The 24325-nt window shown below is 36.1% G+C and overlaps 1 protein-coding gene across 12 annotated transcripts in view; it reads left to right on the forward strand.

Moving 5' to 3' along the window:
- Window positions 1-24325, forward strand: part of DMD (dystrophin) — a 2447064-nt gene that overhangs the window by 906318 nt on the left and 1516421 nt on the right. For all 12 annotated transcript variants that reach the window (XM_049872854.1, XM_049872851.1, XM_049872858.1 and 9 more), the window contains 2 exons: window positions 13002-13243; window positions 18421-18601. In XM_049872854.1, coding sequence (XP_049728811.1) covers window positions 13002-13243; window positions 18421-18601 — 423 coding nt within the window. The remainder of the gene's footprint in view (window positions 1-13001; window positions 13244-18420; window positions 18602-24325) is intronic.

The following is a 24325-nucleotide window of genomic DNA, read 5'->3' on the forward strand; positions in this document are numbered from 1 at the left end:
GAAGAATGCAAATAATAAAAATTAGAGCAGAATTAAATGAAATAGAAACAAAAACATTTGAAAGAATTAACAAAACCAAAAGCTGGTTCTTTGAAAAAAATTGATAAACCATTGGCCAAACCAACAAAGAAAAACAGGAGAGGAAGCAAATAACCCAAATAAGAAATGGGATGGGTGATATTACAACAGACTCAACTGAAATTAAAAGAATCAAATCAGATTACTACAAAAAATTGTACCCTAACAAATTTGAAAACCTAGAAGAAACGATTGAATTCCTAAAAACAGGCTACGTACCTAAACTAACACAAACAGAGGTAGAACAACTAAATAGACCTATAACAAGAGATTGAAAAGGTGAACAAAAAACTCCAAAAAAAAAAAAAAAACCTGGCCCAAACGGCTTCACTGCAAAGTTTTACCAAACTTTCAGAGAAGAGTTAACACCACTACTACTAAAGGTATTTCAGACCATAGAAAAGGATAGAATACTAACAAACTCATTCTATGAAGCCACCATATCCCTGAAACCAAAACCAGGTAAAGACACCACAAGAAAAGAAAATTACAGACCTATAGCCCTCATGAACATAGATGCAAAAACCTTCAACAAAATTCTAGCCAATAGAATTCAACAACATATCAAAAAAATAATTCACCATGACCAAGTGGGATTCATACCAGGTATGCAGGTATGGTTCAACATTAGAAAAATAATTCATATAATCCATCATATAAATAAAACAAAAGACAAGAATCACATGATTTTATCAATTGATGCAGAAAAGGCATTTGACAAAGTTCAAAACCCATTCATTATAAAAACTCTCAGCAAAATAGGAATAGAAGGAAAATTCCTCAGCATAATAAAAGGCATTTATACAAAGCCAAAAGCCAACATCATCCTAAATGGAAAGAGTCTGAAAGCATTCCCCTTGAGAACGGGAACCAGACAAGGATGCCCTTTATCACCACTCTTATTTAATATTGTGCTGGAGGTCCTAGTCAGAGCAATTAGGGTAGATAAAGAAATAAAGGGCATCCAGATTGGCAAAGTAGAAGTAAAATTATCTCTATTTGCAGATGACATGATCTTATACACAGAAAACCCTAAGGAATCCTCAAGAAAACTACTAAAATAGAAGAGTTCAGCAGAGTATCAGGATACAAGATAAACATACAAAAATCACTTGGATTCCTCTACACAAACAAAAAGAAGAGGAAATCACCAAATCAACACCCTTTAGAGTAGCCTCCAAGAAGATAAAATACTTAGGAATAAATCTTACCAGAGGTGTAAAAGACTTATACAAAGAGAACTACAATACAGTTCTGCAAGAAACCAAAAGAGACGTACAGAAGTGGAAAAACATACCTTGCTCATGGATAGGAAGACTTAACATTATAAAAATGTCTATTCTACCAAAAGTGATCTATACATTTAGTGCAATTCCAATCCATGAATTGCACTAAACAAATCACCATCTTCATATTGGAAGGGAAAGAGGCCTCGGATAAGTAAAGCAGTACTGAAAAAGAAGAACGAAATGGGAGGCCTCATTCTACCTGATTTTAGAACCTGTTATACCGCCACAGTAGTGAAAACAGCCTGGTACTGGTACAACAACACATACATAGACCAATGGAACAGAGTTGAGAATCCAGACATAAATCCATCCACATATGAGTAGTTGATATTTGACAAAGGCCCAAAGTCAGTTAAATGGGGAAAAGACAGTCTTTTTAACAAATGGTGCTGGTATAACTTGATATCCGTCTGCAAAAAAATGAAACAAGACCCATATACCTCACACCATGCACAAAAACAAACTCAAAATGGATCAAAGACCTATATATAAAATCTAAAACAGTAAAGATCATGGAAGAAAAAGTAGGGACAACATTAGGAGCCCTAATACATGGCATTAACAGTATATAAAACATTAGTAACAATGCAGAAGAGAAACTAGGTACCTGGGAGCTCCAAAAAATCAAACGCCTATGCTCATCCAAAGACATCACCAAAAGAGTAAAAAGATTACCTACAGATTGGGAAAAATTTTTAGCTATGACATTTAGGATCAGCGCCTGATCTCTAAAACGTACATGACACTGCAAAACTCAACTACAAAAAGGCAAATAAACCAATAAAAATTGGACAAAACGAGACAGAAAGGGCCACAGGAACTAGAGACTTACATCATCCTGAGACCAGAAGAACTAGATGGTGCCCGGCCACAACCGATGACTGCCCTGACAGGGAGCACAACAGAGAACTCCTGAGGGAGCAGGAGAACAGTGGAATACAGACCCCAAATTCTCATAAAAAGACCAGACTTAATGGTCTGACTGAGGCTAGAAGAATCCCAGCGGTCATGGTCCCCAAACCTTCTGTTGGCCCAGGACAGGAAGCATTCCCGAAGACTACTCATCAGACATGGAAGAGACTGGACAGTGGGTTGGAGAGAGATGCCGATGAAGAGTGAGCTACTTGCATCAGGTGGACACTTGAGACTGTATTGACATCTCCTCTCTGGAGGGGAGATAGGAGGGTAGAGAGGGTTAGAAACTGGCAAAATTGTCACGAAAGGAGAGACTGGAAGAAGGGAACGGGCTGACTCATTAGGGGGAGAGTAAATGGGAGTTTATGTAGTAAGGCGTATACAAGCTTATATGTGACAGACTGACTTGATTTGTAACTTTCACTTAAAGCACAATAAAAATTATTTTTAAAAAATTGGGCAAAAGATATGAACAGGCACTTCACTAAAGAAGGAATTCAGGTAGCTAACAGATACACGCGGAAATGCTCACGATCATTCACCATTAGAGAAATGCAAATCACAACTACAATGAGATTCCATCTCACTCCAACAAGGCTGGCATTTATCCAAAAAACACAAAATAATAAATGCTGGAGAGGCTGTGGAGAGATTGGAACACTCACACATTGCTGGTGGGAATGTAAAATGGTACAACCACTTTGGAAATCGATTTGCCGCTTCTTTAAAAAGCTAGAAATAGAACTACCATACGGTCCAACAATCCCACTCCTTGGGATATATCCTAGGGAAATAAGAGCCTTTACACGAACAGATATATGCACACACATGTTCATTGCAGCACTGTTTAAGATAGCAAAAAGATGGAAGCGACCAAGGTGCCCATCAATGGATGAATGGATAAATAAATTATGGTATATTCACACAATGGAATACATTGCATCGATAAAGAACAGTGAGGAATCTGTGAAACATTTCATAACATGGAGGAATCTGGAAGGCACTATGCTGAGTGAAATTAGTTGCAAAGGGACAAATATTGTATAAGACCACTATTATAAGAACTCAAGAAATAGTTTAAACAGAGAAGAAAATATTCTTTGATGGTTATGAGATGGGGGAGGGAGGGAGAGGGCTACTAACTAATTAGATAGTAGAAAAGAACTATTTTAGGTGAAGACAAAGACACACAATACGGGAGAGGTCAGCACAACTGGACTAAACCAGAAGCAAAGAAGTTTCCTGAATAAACTGAATGCTTTGAAGGCCAGTGTAGCAAGGGCAGATGTTGGAACCATGGTTTCGGGGGACATCTAAGTCAATTGGCATAATAAAATCTATTAAGAAAACATTCTGCATCCCACTTTGGAGAGTGGTCTGGGGTCTTAAGCGCTAGCAAGTGGCCGTCTAAGATGCATCAGTTGGTCTCAACCCACCTGGATCAAAGGAGAATGAAGAACACCAAAGACACAAGGTAACTATGAGCCCAAGAGACAGAAAGGGCCACATAAATCAGAGACTACATCAACTTGGGGCCAGAAGAGCTAGATCGTGCCTGGCTACAACCGATGACTGCCCTGACAGGGAACACAACAGAGAACCCCTGAGGGAACTGGAGATCAGTGGGATGCAGACCCCAAATTCTCATAAAAAGACCAGACTTAATGGTCTGACTGAGACTAGAAGCACTCCAGTGTTCATGGTCCCCAGACCTTCTGTTAGCCCAAGACAGGAACCATTCCCAAAGCCAACTCTTCAGACAGGGATTGGACTGGACAATGGGATAGAAAATGATACTGGTGAAGAATAAGCTTCTTGGATCAAGTAGACACATGAGACTATGTTGGCATCTCCTGTCTGGAGGAGAGATGAGAGGGTAGAGGGGGTCAGAAGCTTGCCAAATGGACACGAAAAGAAAGAGTGGAGGGAAGGAGTATGCTGTCTCATTAAGGGGAGAGCAATTAGGAGTATTATAGCAAGATGTATATACGTTTTTGTATAAGAGACTGACTTGATTTGTAAACTTTCACTTAAAGCATAATAAAACAAACAAAAGAGAGTCCTTGATGGTGCAGGAGAAAAGTGTGGTGCAGAACTCAAATTCACGAAAAAAAGACCAGACTTAATAGTCTGACTGAGACTGGGGGAACCTCAGAAGATATGCCCCCTTGAACTCTCTGTTAACACAGAACTGAAAACATCCCCAAAGCCAAGTCTTCAGACAAAGATTAGACTGGACTGTAAAACATAAAATAATACTCGTGAGGAGTTTTCTTCTTAGTTCAAGTAGATAGCCAAAAACAAAATGAGACTAAATGGATAGCTCCTGTCCAGAGGCAAGATGAGAAGGCAGAAAGGGATAGGAGCTGGTTGAATGGACACGTGAAACTGGGTTTGGAAAGGGGGGGGGTGTGCTGTCACATTTACAGGGATTGCAACTAGGGTCAGATAACAATATGCACATAAATTTTTTATGAGAAACTAACTTGACCTGTCAACTTTCACCTAAAGCACAATAAAAAATAAAAAAAGGTCATAACCTTACTCTCAAGAAGAGCTGTAATGAGGGAAAAAAGGGTATAATATTATCTTCTTTAAAACATGTTTATGTGGTTAAACACAAAAATGTTATAAAATATAGAATTTAGAAAATGCTAGCAAGTAAATTAAAAAATCTTGATTCTTCAACACTTACTGATTTGAATTTATGAATCTGCTTTCCTAAGATTTTACTTTGAAGAGGTTTTTTTTTTTTTAACTGATCCTGCATATTTCAGTGCAAAAGCTTTTTAGCGTATGAGTGAGATTTATGGAATTTCACGTCAATCTAAAACCAAATCCCATGCATATTTTTATACCAAAACATATGCCTCCCTTGTCTTTATTTCTTTATGATTAGAGTTCACTTTTAGTATTTTTGTGAAATAGTGTCTTGCATCAATATATTCAGTCTCCTTATCAACCAGCTATAAAAACAACAAAAGTCTGCTTCAGATAAATTGTTTTCTTTTATTCAAATTAAAATTACAAAAATCAGTTATAGCAAAACATTCAATTAAGAATACATGAGCATAGCTCAATTTCTCCTTCTTTAAGCTATATGTTTTTGCCACAATTTCCAGAGGAGATAACTATTATATAATTATCTAAAAGAGTTGGTGATGTCTTCTATATTAAATCAGCCTTCACTTTTAATTTCCAATTGTGGTTTTCTGTGTGTTAATTAAGAGCCCGAAGACAATCACATTAAGGAAATGTTTAAATAAAAGTAATAATTATCACTATATTAAACTAAAAGAAAATCTCAAAATCATCATCCCCTGAGTGCTAGATTATAGTGTTTAAGGTGCTACCTAATAGTAAGTCTGCTAAGAATTGTAATTAAATAGCACAGGATAACACAGAGAAGGGATCCTCTTCTTTATAATATCAACTTAGTAACTGTATTTTTAATGTATTGGTTTACAGCTGTAAAAATGGCTTGAGGGCACTGTGTGACCTCCTCTAACTTCACAAGGGGAAAGGAGAATCAAGATCAACAGCCCAAGGCTGGTTCCCATGAGGCAGGAGTTCAGACATGCCTACTCTCTCTGCCATGTTTACTAATTCTGACACCAACGTCCCTCCCATAGCACTCTCTACTAGGTTTGATAATTCATTGCAGTGGCCACACAGAACTCACAGACCATACCTACAATTATGGAGTTTATTAGGGAAGTCACAGTTACAATTCAGACTCAAGAACACTCAGGATACAGTTCTTCCATCAGAATAGCCTCTACCCAGCCATGCTTGCAGGCATGTGTCCCCTGGCCCTGAGTCTCTTCCCAAAGGAACTCAGTTTTCTCTGTCCATGGGCCAGGAAGCCCACCACACTGTTTCCTGCTGATGGGTCTTTTCTGCTGGTCTCTCCTTCCTTGTTGTTGGTGGGTTCCTCTCTGCTCTGGAATTGGCTATCTTTTAAGGCAAAACTGACCAATACCCTTGATAGACCGCAATTACCCTACCCCGCAATCAGCTGGGTGGGAGTTACAATATCATGGCTAGAAAGGCCACACACAAAAGTAATTAATTTCACATTGCACCATGATAGCTCATTAAGTATTTTCACATGAGAGACGTCATTTGCGTTTCGGCAACAAATTTTGTCAGATGGGCTGAGGCAAGGATTATAGTCAGTTTGGCTCACTTCAATAACAGATATCTCATGATCTTGTCTTTACACAACTCTGAAGGATTTTCAGTGGCAATAATTGTTCTAATCATATGACAGGAAGAGAATTTGCAACTTTTCTACAAAATATTGACGTTGATGAGGATTTCATTTTACTTGGATCCATAATCAATGCCCACTGAAGTAAAAAGTAGCAGTCAAGAAATCAAACAACATATTGCATTGAGAAAATCTGCTATAAAAAAATCTCTTTAAAATGTTCAAAAGCAAAGACAACACTTTGAGGACTAAGGTGTGCCTGATCCAAGCCATGGTGTTTTCAATCATCTCATATGCATGCGAAAGCTGGACAATGAATAAGGAAGACCGAAGAAGAATTGATGCCTTTGAACTATGGTATTGGCGAAGAATATTGAATATCCAATGGACTGCCAGAAGAATGAACAATTCTGTCTTGGAAGAAGTACAGCCAGAATGCTCCTTAGAAATAAGGATGGAGAGACTTCATCTCACGTGCTTTGGACATGATATCAGGAGGAACCGGTCCCTGGAGGAGGATATCATGCTTGGTAAAGTAGAGGGTCGGTGAAAAAGAGGAAGACTTTCAATGAGATAGATTGACACAGTGTCTGCAACAATGAATTCAAGTATAACAATGATTGTGAGGATGGAGCAGAACCAGACAGTGTTTCATTCTATTGTACACAGGGTCACTATGAGTTGGAACCAACTTGAAGGCAGCTAACAACAACTCCATATCAAGTGGGGCATGGAAGTAGTACTGTTTTCAGTGGTCCAGCCCCTCCATAGTGAATGAGTAGCCTCTACTCTTTTCATCCATATCCTGTTCTCTTGTTTCTTCCTCAGCACCCTGCACTTTGATTTATGATTCCTGTTTCTTCCCATGGCACTTAGAATAATGGTCTACGCAGAGTTCACACTCAATAAATGTTTTAATTGACAGACACATTTTTCTTGGTTAAACTCTCATCTCCAGAAGGAAGAGCTTCTGTCCCTGTGTGTGTGTTTGGATTTGTATTTAAGTGTGCACGCATGTGTGTAAAGGGACAAGAGCATCCTTGTCCCTGCTATTGTGGGAAATCAGTAAGAAAAAAAAATTTCTGTTAAGAATCTGACGTTTTTCTCGTATACTTCTATGATGTTTTGAAACAGGAAAAAATAAAAAGGAATATATTAGGAAATTTATGTTTTGTACTCACTAGGAGTATGAATTTTATATAACTGTTAATTTTTAAAAGCTACTAAGCATGACATACTAGTCGTATAAAAGCTAGTGTGGTCAAAGAAGCCTCTAGGAATCTAGCCTAAGATACTCAGTCCTTGTCTTCATGAATTCTGAATAAAATTCTGTTATATTTTAGGCTATTATATTGGATATCAAATGGATTTTTAATGACCCTCAGTTGAAGTGAAACAAAACTAAGGAGACTATTTATTAGCAACTTTATTTTAAGTTTTCGTTCCAGATATTCTTCGAATTCAAGAGCACTGCAAACACAGGTTTTGCATTATTCAACCCAGGCTTCATGGATAATGATGAATATTCTTGATGAGGAATACTTCACTTTAAGTGACAGTTCTGAAGTACTTACATGGAAGGTGGTGCGCAACTGAAATTATTCCAACCGTCTGTTATGCACTGTACACAAGTAATAAAATTAATGGATGCACTTCAAGTAATGATCCATTTCCTCTGGGTGCAATATATTTATTCATAGACTATTTCAGGGGTTGTTTAGAATATGAGGTGTGAATGGATTATGATCCATTATCCCTGAGATTCTCATTTGCTACTACCAAATGGCTTCCACAAGTTTTGTTCATAATGTCTGGCAAGTTAGTGTTTGTACTCTTAAATAAGTTACAAAAAATTAGAAAAACAGATGTTCAAATGATTGGCTACTTTAACATTTTGTGGATCATTATACTCAAAAACTGTCAAAAAACAACATTTTCACTTATGGAGAATAAGTATATAAAATACTTGCAAATAAAGCAGTTATATATATAAAAGTGAAATTATTCATCTGTGAATATCCATTTGGGGAATATCTAGACCCTTCTTTATTCTGTAGAAGCTTTAAGGGACCTTCTTATAATATTGAAGCCCTGGTGACGCAGTGGTTAAGCGTTTGGCTGCTAACCAAAATGTTGGCGGTTTGAATCCACCATCCACTCCTTGAAACCCCTGTGGGGCAGTTCTACTCTGTCCTAAGGGTTGCTATGAGTCAGAATTGACTGAACGGCAGTGAGTTTTTTTTTTCTTCTTATAATATCACTGGTGAATAGATGGCCAATTAATTCACAAAGGCAAAGTAATGGTTTACTAATTTTAATATAAGAGAGATACATTAAGTAACATCTCTCCCAACTATTTTAAAGCAATCTTGAAGCCAGTGAGACTGTGCGTTTGTGTTTTTGTTTTGTTTAGTTTCTGCATATTGCACCTGTGCTGTTTGTATTTGTGTGAAATAAGCTATTGATTTGGCGTTGGGTGGGTTCGCAAGTTTTTATTTAATTCCTACTCTATGCTGAGCATTCTGTAAGATACTGCCAGTGGAGACATCTATCTTACCCATTACCCACTGCTGTTGAGTCAATTCCGACTCATAGAGACTCTACAGGACAGAGTAGAACTGCCCCATAGGGTTTCCAAGGAGCAGCTGGTGGATTCAAACTGCCGACCTTTTGCTTAGCAGCCGTGCTCTTTACCACTGCACAGGACAGGTTATACTTCATGAATTAATACAATATTTACATAGAAACCCTTCATAATAAAACTTCTGATTTTCCATGATCAATATCTTATATTTGTCAGTGAAATGCAGAAATTCTTGTTTTTAGTTTTTGGCATGGTTGTCATTTTTAACATCGATTATAAAAGAGTTACCAAATATTCCAAGATTCCTTAATAAACTCTGATGAAACCATCACTGGTTAGTGATATAACACCTTTTAAAAATCTATACATATACTTTCTATATCCAACATTAGTTTCATAATGTGTATTAAATCAGCATTAATTATAAAAAAAAAATTAAAGTTTGATTTTTTTCTAAATGACTTCCCTTCAGTCATTAAAATGATTTCCTTCCTTGAAAATTTCCACTTTTGTGCAATCAGGCCTCTTTTCTTGTTTCTTACATGTTAATTTTTATTTCCTTTATGTTAACATAATCCCTGGGTGGTACAATCAGTTAAGGCACTCAGCTGCTAACTGAAAGGTTGGTGGTTCAAGTCCAACCAAAGGTGCCTTGGAAGAAAGGCCTGGTGAACTACTTCCAAAAAAGCAGCCACTGAGAACCCTATAAGACACAATTCTGCTCTGACACACGTGGGGTCCCCGTGAGCCAGAATTAGCTTAATGGTAACTGATAACTGGTAACGTTTACTGGTCGCCTGGTATGTTTCAGACTTTGTGTAAGTACTTCATATACATTAATTCTTAGAACCCTCATGGTAATCCCATGAGGTCAATTCTATTTTTAGTCTCATTTCATGAAGGAGAAAAATGAGACCCAATGAGATTAAATAACTGACCCCAGTTCACCCATCTAGGAATGGGAAGGAGTCAACTTTGAACTCAGATCTGTTTAATACCAGAGCACTCACTGTTAACTTCTACATTCTTCTGTACTCCTCTCCTAATTATCGTAATGTGGAAGGCCTCTGTTCCCCATTATTGCATTTTATTAGCCTTTATTCAGTTATAAATACCAATATACTAATGAGTAGAGATTACTGAAGATTTCGTACTGTTTTGGATTTGTATAAAACTGATTTTCTTATTTATTTTCATTTCCGTTACAGTGATGTTTAGCATCTCAACATTTTTTGATACAACATATTCAGCTCACATGTTTTGCTAATGATCAACAATGGCTCATTAAAGCCTATCCCTGGATCTTGATAAATACCTCAAACCCATTGCTACTTTTTTATAGTTTGATTTATCTTTTGACTGAATTGTCATATATTATTAATATTGAGAATCATCTTATGACTTCATTTTTTCAATTACTAAACCTCTTCCTAGAGTTGACCTTCTTCAGGGACAGAGAGAGATTACTCTCTGCGCTCCCTTATCATTTACACAAATGTTAAATGAGACTCATCAGCCCAGCAGTACCATTTATTTACTTTGTTGTTGTTAGGTGCTGTGGAGTCAGTTCTGACTCATAGCAAACCTACATACAACAGAACAAAACACTGCCCGGCCCTGAGCCATCCTCACAGTTGTTGCTATGTTTGAGCCCATTGTTGCAGCCACTGTGTCAACCCATCTTGTTGATGGTCTTCCTGTTTTCTGCTGACCCTGTAATTTACCAAGCATGATATCTTTCTCCATGGACTGATCCCCCCTTATAACAGGTCTGAAGTACTTGAAATGAAGTCTGCCCATCCTTGACTCTAAGGAACATTCTGGTTGTACTTCTTCCAAGACAGATTTGTTCATTCTTCTGGCAGTCCATGGTATATGCAATAATATTTTTTTGCTAACACCATAATTCAAAGGGATCAATTCTTCTTTAATCTTCCTTATTTGTTTTCCACCTTTAGCATATCTTATTTGTCTACTTAATGCCTAGTTCATATTGACCTGTCACTCATCATGGACTTCCTTCTAAGTGCTTGTTCAAGTTCAACATATGCTGAAAATATTTGTCCCAATCATTTGATCATTTAGGACCCATGACACATTTTTGAGCATCACCTATCATAATTTTAAATTTCCCCTGTGAATTTTGAAATTACACCTTTCCATCTTCCAGCAATAACGTTAGCATTTTATCCTAATACTCTTTTTCTTAAATTGAGTATCCATATGACTGAAGTTATGGATTCTTCTTAAACTTTGTAACAAACATAATCATTTTACAAGTGTAGTTACTTAATGGCATCTCCAAAAACATACTGATCACTTCTCAAAACCAACTTACTGAAAACAGCATATCACACCACACTATTTGCCAGTAATATTTGCAAATTTTGTTTTCGCCAGTGACATCCATTGTAGTATCATAGTTTTAAATTGGTAAAGTTAGATTTGTGTTTCAAATGAATTAAGAGATGTGGTTTGGCAGTTTAAGATGATCACAGTAATATGAAAATTAAAGCATCTGAACAGACGAATGTGAAAAAGGATAAAATAATGTAGTTATTGAAATGTAATCCACATTTGTTTTACTTTTTACAAAGGATAAAGTGGGAGGCATGCATAAGTTAGGAAATCCACAGGTCTTGTGTTAGCTAAAGATATTCTTCAGACTTTTGAATAACTTACTTGCCTACTAATGGTATCACATTAGCAGAAAGCTGAATACAAGGGACATCCATAAAAGCAGGCTCTCTTAGACACCTTACTGAATCACCTTCTTCCTTAGATATTTTACTTTAGAGAAAGCATCTTATACTAAGGTCATGCCCTCTTTTAAAATTCCTGTGGATAGGTGTAGGTGTAGGGTACATTCAAATATTCTGTATTTGGAAAATATAAAAAAAGATCAGTGCTAATGTATCTACGTTTTAAAATGCATAGTAGCTTATTTAACCTCTTTTTTCTTCTTTATATAACATCATTAATTAAGGAAGTCATTGTTTATACACTAATATTCCTAAGAAAGTCTAAGATTTGTGAAATTAGTTTACAGCATTTGAATATTTAATTCATAGCATTGGATGATGTAGAAACTCTCTCATACTGTGTATAGGTTAATACATATTGGACTGACATAATATCATTTATTACAGTATGACAAAACTTAAATAAGATAGCATGAAAAAACCTAACATATATCCAGGCACGTAGTAGGTGCTCCAGAAGGCTAAGGATGATAATGATGAGCTTGTGTTTCTATTTTGTCCTTGATAATTTTTTTCCTACTCTAGACTTGTTACAGATTAAAAAAAAAATTTAGATCTACTTCCACATGTGTAAATATTTTTTTTAATATTAGAAAAATTATTTTTTCTATTGCTGTTTCATTCCCTTGGACCCATGAAGAATCTGTTTATTTCTGGCCTTCTGTAGCAAAAATGGAGAATTAGTGATTTTTGATAAATTCTCACTTTTTTTTCTTTTTTAAAAAGCATCTGAATAATAATATTTTAACCCATTTTTCAAAAATCAAAATGTAAGTTAGCTTTCAGAGGTATGTTTTAGTAATATAGGTATTTCACATTTATTTGGAAACATCCAAAATGTTCTCTCTCCACAATCAGTCTTCCCATCAGAGCTTTGACCACTTTTGCATTTATTTAAATATATTCTAATCTTCTATAACTGTGTCTCTTTATTTCTTTTTATTTCATTTATATTCTTTGGCAAGATACAACTCTAATAATTTGCAGTCACTAATCAGAAAACATTTTGTTACTTTTACTTCTTTATGGGAAAATAACTGATTTGTTTGAAATCATTCATGTGATGAATACTTTTAGACTTGAGATGTGTTTGTTTTCTGGTTATTTTTTGTTTCAACCTCTGTCTTCAGTGGGTACATTTTAAACATCTTTTTTTCTAGAGGGTGTTAATGCTGATAGTATCAAACAAGCTTCGGATCAGCTGAACAGCCGGTGGGTTGAGTTCTGCCACTTGCTAAGTGAGAGACTTAACTGGCTGGAGTATCAGAACAATATCATCACTTTCTACAATCAGCTGCAACAATTGGAACAGATGACAACTACTGCTGAAAACTGGTTGAAGACCCAGCCCAGCACCACATCAGATCCAACAGTGGTTAAAAGTCAGTTAAAAATTTGTAAGGTAAGAATATTTCCTCCATCCATTTGGAGCATGAAAAATAGGAACTTTTTGATAATGTCCAAGAGGAAAATAGAAAAAAATGTGTAATTTGAAATTTTCACCTTCTAAGGAACACTATGAGTCGGAATGGACTTGACAGCAATGGGTTTGGGTTTGGTTTGGTTTTTAAGGAACATGGAAAGGATCAAAATATAAGCAAAGAGGATCAGTTTAAATAGATACTATATGAATGCCCAAGCCCCCTCCAAATATATTCAGGATAGTTATACAGGACTAATTGACTTATTCAGTTTTGAAAAAAGCGAAGCAGTCTTGAGAGCGTGGTAACCACATATATCCTATGGAAATGATCTATAATTTGCAGCTCATTCTTATGGTATTCTCATGTGCTGAAGGAAAAATCCAGCTGCATTTTGAAAAAGTGGAATCCATGCAAATAGCCAGAAAGAAACATCAACAACATGCTGATATACCAAATAATCAGGCACATATGGAAAGTTTTTAAAAACTGATGGCCCATCTAAATAGGATAATTGGAGAAAAGTTTCTTTATAAAGAAATATTTTGCAAAGTCGTGGTTGTGGTATAGAGGAACCACAAAGCACAGTGCAGTAACTCGGGGTTAGTAGAAGCGCAGCTGTTGCCACACTTATGTTAGAAAGGATGAGTGGAAAGAGAAGCTGAGGTACTCCAGAAAGAGAGAGTGAAATTCCCCATAGCAAAGGTAGTCTCAAGAGCCCAAGGCAATGTTACAGGAACAGAGCCAGAAAAATAAAGCCCTACTTCGTTCTCTTTCCTGTATCCAGAATCTGGACAGGGCTTTCTATTGACTAAACTTAATCAGAGGGCTGAGGACAAGCACTTGGAGTCTGCAAGGTCTTCAAAGTGTATTGGGTCACAGGAAAAGGGTGTTGAGGAGATCCAGAATCAAACAAGAGATTAAAAGAGCATGCCTACATGTGTAAGAACACAAGAATTATATAATAATAAAAATAGCTTGATCTTTTTGCATCATAAAAATAAGTTATGCACTTTTCATTGGAAATGGGAAATTGATTAAAGGATACATTAAAAAGTTTCCAAAAAGTTTGGTTTTAATATAAAAAAGAGCAATGAATGGCAGTTATCCTGCATACTTTCATAACAATGATTTGAATAAAAGAAGTCTAGAGATGCAGAGTTGGCTTGCTTAAGTAATCCACAGAGGAGATGGCAGAGTCTGGTTGGAGGTGGTAGTGAACCCAGAAAAAGTGGGATGGAAAATTCAGAGCCATTTTGAAGGGAAAAGCAAGTGAAGGACTTAATGGTTCATCTTCAAATATTGAATGCACAACCTTACTAGAAAGCAAATAAAACCAGGAAGAATATTTTTTGGATAAATAATATTGCACAGAGAGGTTTTTTTTAAAGGAAATATGCACATCTAGGAAATTTCTATATTTAGGTACATTTTCTATTAGGGAAGATATTCCATGACTTTTTGCTTTTCTTCTATGAATCAGTAGAATATTCCACCTACTTTATTTCTTGGAATAAAAATGTCATGATATTACCTTAACCTGTTTCTTGAGATTCAGATATAAAATTACTAATAAAGTCAACAGCATACATTCATCCATGAAATATTGAATGTCTCTAGTATGGCCAAAAGGAGCTCTAGTGGTGCAATGGTTAAGCACTCAATCAAAGGTCAGAGGTTCAAACCCACCAGCCACTCTACAGGAGAAAAGACCTGGCAATCTACTCCCATAAAGATTTCAATCTAGGAAACCCTATGGGAGAGTTCTACACTGTTAGATTGGGTAGGTATGGCCAAGAATGATACTGAGCTTGCGAATATTAGAGTGAGAATTCATTGATCCTGTCCTGATAGAGTTTAAATAGAGGAGAAAGACAGTAAGCAAATCATTACATAAATAGATATAAAATACCACTGAGATAAATGCTATAAGGAGAATGTATGACAGAGAAAACCTGACCTACCTAGACAGAGCCAACAAGGGTCACTTCCTCAAGGAAGGGACATTTGAGCTTAGACTTTTAGGATGATTTGTACTTAACCAAAAGAATTGCATGGCATTACCTCTCAGGCATAGGAAACATGGTGATAGGGTGAAATAACAACCAAGGAACTGAAAGAAGTCCAGTGTGAATGCCAGGCATAGAGGGTCAAGAGAGTGCTGTGAGAGATGAAAACGAAGGGAGAGACATATATGAGCCAAAGGAACGACTCTTGAGCCATGCTCAGGATCTTGGTCTTTATCTGAGGAGCAAATGGAGATCACAGGAGGTTGTATATAAGTAAGGCACAATTGATAGTATCACCGAAAGTTGGGGAAGCTATCCTAAGTGAAAATATTTATTTTTCTGCATCCAATCACAATGTTTTAAATTCTGATCAACTCAATCCCATCTCTTTTTTTTTCACCCCTAACCCTTTATCTGTCACCCTTGGATTCTATTGATTTGATGAATCACCTTAGGTATAATATTTAGCAGATTAATTTTAATATCATCCACTCAAGATCTAAATATTTTACTGTTAGGCTGTGATTAGTCATAGTTAAGTAGATAATATCATTCTGTTTGTCCATGTATTCTGCAATTTGGAGATGTTTTATAACATGCATGTGCAGACTTAGCTCAAAATCTAATGTTAGCCAGAATCATTTCTTAATATATTGGGAGTTAGAAAGCCATTTGAAAATTGAAAGAAATCCATGGAACTTTTCCTGAGAAAAAAGACAAAAGCTTTCGTCATATAAGCATGTAATTTCAAAGAATAAGCAGACCCAAGTAAGATAGATGCCTTATGCTGGAGGGCCACACGAAGGGCCTTTTATGGAAATAATGACTAATTGTTAACATATTTTAAAAGTTAAATATTTCTAGTCAAAATGATCTCTCCTATGACTTATTCTCAGAACTTTAACATCTTAACTGAACATTGTCCAAATGCTTCATTGCCTTCTAATTCCCATTTGTTTTGTGGAATATACTTGACTGTACCATAGGTTCCATCTACAGCCCCCTGAACAGGAGAATGACTGCCCTCCATCTGGTCAAACGTGAATCAGGTTCTTAAATGTTCACAGCTGATGGCAAAACTGCCATTTGCAAGTCTAATATACCAAGCATATGTATGCATTTCTATAATCAAAACCACAAAATACTACCCTTTAACTTTTGTCTTAGTCTTCACCCATGGATATGCACCAACCTTCTAGCACTTGATTGAGACAAGTGACACTTGAATGAGGGAGATAGATCACCTTCTCATTTTGCTAAATTTCTTTGATCTTTATCCTCCCAAAGAATTTGATCATCAGAGATTAACCTACCTGAATAAACTCATATTGTTATAACCATATTCCTCTGGAAGTTATCTTTAGATCTTCTAAAATTTAGAACAGGTGACATTGTCCATTAGGTAGACTTGTCACTATGAAAGGATTCATGTGATAAACGTATCTCAGTAAAGCTGAAAAACAAAATTTATTCTCTCCACATTGGATGCGCTTTCATGCATCGAAAAATAACATTTTTTTTTTGCATGTTCACTTTGATTTCCAGGAAGCGCAGTTTTAAATTTAGTTCATAATTGCTGTAATTTTAAAATTCCCCTTCTAATTGTCTTTTGATCCTATTTTTAAATTTTAATTATCTTTTTTTACATTTAAATCATAAACAATCCTCAACTAGTTTTTTCTTAAAGGTAGCATAGATATAAATTATAAATAAGCAACCGTGATAATAGTGCCTAAAAAAAAAAGAGCATTTCAAAATTGAGTTCAAATTATGTATGTATCAAAAATGTACTAATTGTATCTTCACTGGGGAAAAAAAAGTTTGACTATAATTATGTAGAGAATAGCACTGTCCAAAGAAATATAAGAGCCACATAAGTAATTTAAAATGTTCTGGAAACTACCTTTTTAAAAGGAAAAAATGAAAGGTAAATAAATTTTAAAAACATTTTATTTAACCTGACATATCAAAAGTATTATCATTTCAAATGTAATCACTATCAAACAACTATTAATGATATTGCTTATTTTCTGATTTTTTCTTACTAACTCTTGAAAATTCAGTGTGTATAGCATGTCTTAATTTTGACTACCCACATTTCAAGGTCTCAGTAGCCATATATGGGTAGTGTCTACCATATTGGATATCACAACGGAGTGTCAGTATGATTTTATCATCCAGTCTGGGGTACTTTTGGGAGTGAAAGGGTATGCTGTTCATAATTATGCCAGGAAAACCAAGAGCAAACAGGGACATACAGCTACCCTCATCAAAACATTGGTAATTGCATGTTCAGTCCAGAGAAGTAAGAATACCATAAAAAAGGTAGAAGATTGTGTTAATGCACACACACACACACACACACACAGAGGCACATGTAACTGAATATACTTGTAATTTAATATATATAGTATACACTGATGTATATGTATAAGTAGGCAGACGGTCACAGAGTGGTACAATTTGCACAGGACTACTAACTTCCGCCAGGCGCTCCTTGGAAACTCTATGGGGGCAGTTCTACTCTGTCCTACAGGGTCGCTATGAGTCGGAATCGACTCGATGGCACTGGGTCTGGGTTTTACTGACTAAAGGATGACAGTTCGAAGCCATCCAGGGGCACCTCGGCTGAAAAGCCTGATGATCAGCTCCCATAAGAAAACCATGTGAAGAAGTTCTACTCTGTAACCCATGAGGTTGCTATGAGTTGGAATCGACTCCTCAGCAATGTACAGTATATATTTTACCTAAATGAACTGAAAGAAAAAAAAAATGTTTTTTAGAAGTATTTCTTCGTATTTGCAGCAAAGATACACAATTTTGAGATTAGACGGTTCCAATGGAGTATCCACATTTGCTTTATGGAAAGAATTTAAGGTCATTCATCTCCTTTCATGCTCTAGTTGATGTGATCTTGAAATTTAATGAACGTTATATATGATGATACGTGCTGAGTAAAAAGCCAAGGTATTAAACTTGTGACCTGTGGTACAGACTTGCCTAAGCCGTCATGGATGTTTCTTATCAAATTTTTGATAAGGGTGTTAAGCTAAGCTTGCATCTCTGCCTTTTAATAATTTCCTTTGCAAAAGTGTAATGTATGCAAAGTTAAAATGTTATTTATTTTAATATTCTAAATTATGGTACAGGATGAAGTCAACCGACTGTCAGCTCTTCAGCCTCAAATTGAGCGATTAAAAATTCAAAGCATAGCCTTGAAAGAGAGAGGACAAGGGCCAATGTTCCTGGATGCAGACTTTGTGGCCTTCACAAATCATTTTAACCAAGTCTTTGCAGATTTGCAGGCCAGAGAGAAAGAGCTGCAGACAAGTAAGTAAAAATGTTTAAAATGGCTAACTCGATATTTTCCAAGTCGGTTATTTGTGGGGGAAAAAGAAAGTATTATGCTAACAAGAAACAACATCTATGGATGGATCCACCCTTCATACAACCTGTACTAAGAAGTAATAACTACTGCTGTTGAAAAACAGATATGTTATATTTACATTCCTTTTTCCCCTGTAATAATTTCATGATTTGAAAGAAAAAATAAGGTATTCATTTTATATAGGAAAAACTTTTCCTTGGTGGGTTGCAAATTTCAGAATCAGTGGTTTTGAATAATGCAGGACATAAAAAAGCAGTAGAGGAAGTGTGAGTAGTCTTTCACTAAATCCAGTTTGCTCTATGTACAGGAATATTTACCCACACATCTTCTTATACTCCTATCAATTTATCTGAAGGGTGTTACAGCTATAGCATGCATGTCCCCACTGAAATGCAGCAAACGACAAATTATACTCTGGGCTGCATTTTACTACAGGAGTACTGTAACTACAATTTTTCTCCTTTCCTCTAAATATAAAAGAGGAGCAGTTATTCAAGTGCATACCATACGATCAGCAAAGTTTTCAAGTTGTCTTTTTTGTCTTTTACAAATTTACTCTTATAATATGATGGTGTTAATACATAGTATCTAGTCCAACATATCCCTATTCATCAGCTTAAATTTTAAGACAGAAATTCCTTTGAAAAACTGGTCTGTGAACTCTTTTAAGCAAGCAAATAAGCTGTTTTTGATCTACAATGCATATACATACATATGCATACATGTAGACATGAAGGATTAGAGAGTACAAGTGGATTTTAAGATATTAAAATAAAAAAATACATATATATTAAACACTCCTTTCCCAGATTTGTTATGATAAGCACAAGAACATACATTTGTTTCCTCAGAAAACTTTAATTGGGAAACATATTTGTCTACTGCTTTATTTAACTATCTGAAGAATTTAGCAGGTAATAACATTTATAGACTAAATTTAGTGATAGACATGAAATGTCCCCATTTTCCTAAGCTTTTCTTCAGGATATCTTGAAATGGAACAAATAAAGCAAACAAGAAATTCGTATTCTTTTTCCTACTTCGAAGTGATTTTTGCTAATGGATTTATTTTCCTGATAGGGAATCCCTTAAATCCACTTTGCAATACTGTCAGCTCCCTCTAGTGGATTTCAGTATACTTGTTGGGGAAAAGGTTCTAAATTTTCTACATTTCCAAACACTGACCTATTTAAAAGTAATATATTTTTTGCAATGGGAATCCAGAAAGATCTTTAAAAATCAAGTATTTTTAATGGTTACACTGTAACATTTGGGCAAAAGAGCTTTACTGTAAAAATATTTTAATTTACTCTACCTATTAAGGACCCTGGTGGTGTAGTGGTTAAGTGCTATGGGTGCTAACCAAAGGGTCGGCAGTTCGAATCCGCCAGGTACTCCTTGGAAACTCTATGGGGCAGTTCTGCTTTGTCCTATAGGGTCGCCATGAGTCGGAATCGACTCAATGGCAATGGGTTTGGTTTGGTTGGTTTTGGTACCTATTAATTCTGTTAAGGTTCAACTTTTTTCTGTTTACTTTAAAGATGCTCAGAATATTGATATTTCATAAAATATTTATCTATGACACTACGATATAAATACATAACAAAATACATGATCTATCCATACATCCATTGATCCACCCATGCATATCATGGATTTTTTCTTTCTCTTTCATACATATGATGATTGTTTATAAAACTTCACAACTTTTTCAGTCTATTTATTTGTGAATAAAATGGTTTACCTTCCTCATTTGTGATTTGGAAACCAAGTTTGACTTCACTAACTCTCCCAGGGACAGGTCACAAAATTGACCTAATTTATTTGTATATCCAGGTAAGGGATACTTTTTTTTTTCCTGGAGACACACAAATTTTGGATTGCTTCTCTTCTTTTTTTTTTTTTTAAACAATTTCAGTTTACATGAGATAATGGGGAAGTTGCTTTGCTTTTTAATTCCAAAAGCAGTTAAGAAAAACTATTTGTAAATTGTCCTTTCTTTTTCATCCTATTCTCTTTATCAAGGCAATCATCAGCAAGAATAAAAGACATATTTATTAAAGCTGGCCATGTGCTTGATGCCATTAAACCCTTTGCTGTCGAGTTGATTCCAACTCATAGCAACCCTATAGGGCAGAGTGGAACTGCCCCATAGGGTTTCCAAAGAGTGGCTGGTGAATTCAACTGCCAACATTTTGGTTCAAAGCTAAGCTTTTAACCCCTGCACCACCAGGGCTTCTTGATACCGTTAGATACAAGAAGATACAAAAATTGTTCTCTGACCTTGAGAATCTTGAGAATACACAATAAATGTGAAGTTGTATTTATTTACATGGAGTTTTGAAGATATAATTGCTGAACTAATAGTATTAATTTTAGAAAAACAATGGACAAAAGAAAAACAAGATAATCCCCCCCAAAAAACACACACACGCACACTTTATGTTGTAATACATATTTCAGTTATGAGGTGGTTTATACTTACACAAACTAGGTAAATAAAACTGTAATTAAAGCAGGAAAATGAAATGATTGCTCAAGAGGCAGACTACTAGAAGAACACCTGACAAGTACCAGATTTCAGTTGGCTCAAGATAATTCAGTGGGGGCTTACACCTTTAAAAAAATTTTTCTAAGGTGATTTCGGAACCATGGTGGCACCGTGGTTAAGAGCTCAGGTGCTAATCAAAAGGCCGGCAATTCAAATCCACTAGTAGCTCCTTGGAGCAAACCCTATGGGGCAGAATTGATTTGACAATAGTGGGTTTGGTTTTTGTTTGTTTGTTTTATGCCTTTTAAAAATTTTCTAAGGTGATCTTAGATAAAAATCCTATAGAACCAACCATTCTGTTAATATCAGACCACACCTAGGACACTTTGTAGGAATGGGGCCTGGTGCAGCAGGGGTTTCTAGCAGACCAGTGGCATAAGCACAAAGGCCTGATTAAGTGATAGGTTTTGACTGGAGGATAGGGGATTCATGGTAATGGAAAACTGAACAAGAATGTTTGATGAATTCTGATTGCAAAGGTACTTGATTGTCAAACAAAGGAAATGACTTACATGTTGGCATTGTAAATTAAGGTTGTCATACTCATAATTTATATTACTGTAATTCTCTTAAAGATCATTCTAGCAAGTTAATAACCATAGGTTAAGTGCCCACCATAATATTTCTTAACATCTGTTGCAATAGTTCACATTTGAAAGAAATGCTTACTCAGTATTGTGGTTTATGCCACTTAATAAAGTTTGAAGTTGCAGGAAAATGTTTTTAGTGATTTTATTGTTTCATTGTCACTCTTCTGATCATGAGGAATAGAGAAAATGGGGGAGTCTGATTGGCATGAGATAAAAAGAAGACTAGGCTCAACTCGGGCATTTTTCCAAAGTAGTTATATCAAATAAGTGTAAAGTGCCATTAGTTTAGTTTATACACACACACATACACACACGCATACATACAGAATTCATAGTTTGCTATCACTAATTAAAAAAAAACCTATAAATGATTCAAAATTCAAGTTGGAGTCAACTTCAGATTCACAATAGAAGTTTCAATGCTCTTCAGTGCTGCCACTATACAGCCTACTTATGTATACTCATTTTGTCTCCCCACATGGATTACTTGAAGGCTTTTCCCAGCATCTAGATTAGCATGTGCACTTGAATGTAGAGTAGCTAAAGAGAATGGAAGAAATGATGAAGTAAAAGAGTTGAACAGATGATTTCAAAGGGCAGCTCGAGAAGACAAAGTATTATAATGAAATGTGCAGAGACCTGGAGTTAGAAAACCAAAAGGGATGAATACACTCAGCATTTTTCAAGTGGAAAGAGCTGAAGAAAAAATTCAAGCTTTGAGTTGTAATTTTGAACGATTTTATGGGCAAAATACTGAACAATGCAGGAAGCATCAAAAGAAGATGCAGGCATACACAGAGACACTGTACCAAAAGGAATTCGTCAATATTTAACCATTTCATGAGGAGGCATATGATCAAAAACCAATGGTACTGAAGGAAGATGCCCAAGCTACACTGAAACTGAAGGCACTGGCTAAAAACAAAGTTCCAGGAATTGATGGAATACAAATTGAGCTATTTCAACAAACAGATGCAGCGCTGGGGATGCTTACTTGACTATGCCAAGATATTTGGAAGACAGCTATGTGGCAAACTGACTGGAAGAGATTCATATTTGTGCCCATTCCAAAGAAAGGTGATCCAACAGATCCAAATAATATCATTAATATCACACGAAAGTAAAATTTTGCTGAAGATACTTCAAAAACGATTGCAGCACTCCATTGACAGGGAATGGATTTAGCAGAGGACATAGAATGATGGACATTATTGTGGATTTCAGAAGAATCTTGGCTGCAAGCAGAGAATACCAGATAGATATTTACCTGTGATTTATTGACTGTGCAATGGCATTTGACTGTGTGGATTAAAACAAATTATGGATAACATTGTGAAAATGGGAATTCCACAACACTTAATTGTGCTCATGAGAAACGTGTACATAGACCAAGAGACAGTCGTTCAAACAGAATAAGGTTTAAAATCAGGAAAGGTGTGAGTCATGTCATGGTTGTATCCTTTCACCATACTTATTCAGTGGAAAGGAGGAAGACCTCGGTGAGGTGGATTGACACAGTGGCTGCAAAATGGGCTCAAGCATAACAACAATTGTAAGGATGGCACAGGACCGGGAAGTGTTTCATTCTGTTGTGCATAGGGTCACTATGAGTTGGAACTGACTCGATGGCACCTAACAACAACAACAACAACATTCCATCTGTATGCTGAGCAAATAATCCAAGAAGCCAGGCTGTATGAAGAATATCACAACACCAGGACTGCAGGAGACTCATTAAAAACCTGAAGTATGTAGATGACACAACTAGGCTTGTTGAAAGTGAAAAGAACTTGAAGCACTTACTGATGAAGCTCAAAGACCACAGCCTTTAGTATGGATTACACCTCAACATAAAGAAAACAAAAATCCTCACAACTAGACCAATAAGCAAAGTCATGATAAATGGAGAAAATATTGGCATTGTTAAGAATTTCATTTTAGTTTGGTACGATCAACATCCATGGAAGCAGCAGTCAGGAAATTAAATGACATAGTGGATTGGACAAATCTGCTGCAAAAGACCTCTTTAAAGTGTTAAAAAGCAAAGATGTCACTTGTGGACTAAGGTGCACCTGACCCAAGCCATGATATTTTTCAATTGCCTTATATGCATGTGAAAGCTAGACAATGAATAAGAAAAAGCAAAGAAGAATTAATGTCTTTGAGTTATGGTGTTGGCAAAGAATGTTGGAATGCCAGAAGGACAAACGAGTCTGTCTTGGAAGAAGTAGAGTCAGAGTGCTCCTTATAAACAAGAATGGCAATACTTTATCTCACGTACTTTGGACATGTTATCAGGAGCGACCAGTCTCTGGAGAAGGGCATCATGCTTGGTGTCTTGCTTATCTATTGCTGTTATAACAGAAATACCACAAGTGGATGGCTTTAGCAAACAGGAATTTATTCTTTCACATTTGTGGAGACTAGAGGTCCGAATTCAGAGCACCAGCTATAGGGGAAGGGTTTTGTTTTTGTTGGCTCTGGGAGAAGTTTCTTGTCATCACTCTTACCCTGGTCTACGAGTT

The sequence above is a fragment of the Elephas maximus genome, chromosome X (assembly GCF_024166365.1).
Source record: "Elephas maximus indicus isolate mEleMax1 chromosome X, mEleMax1 primary haplotype, whole genome shotgun sequence".
Classification (NCBI taxonomy): Eukaryota; Metazoa; Chordata; class Mammalia; order Proboscidea; family Elephantidae; genus Elephas; species Elephas maximus.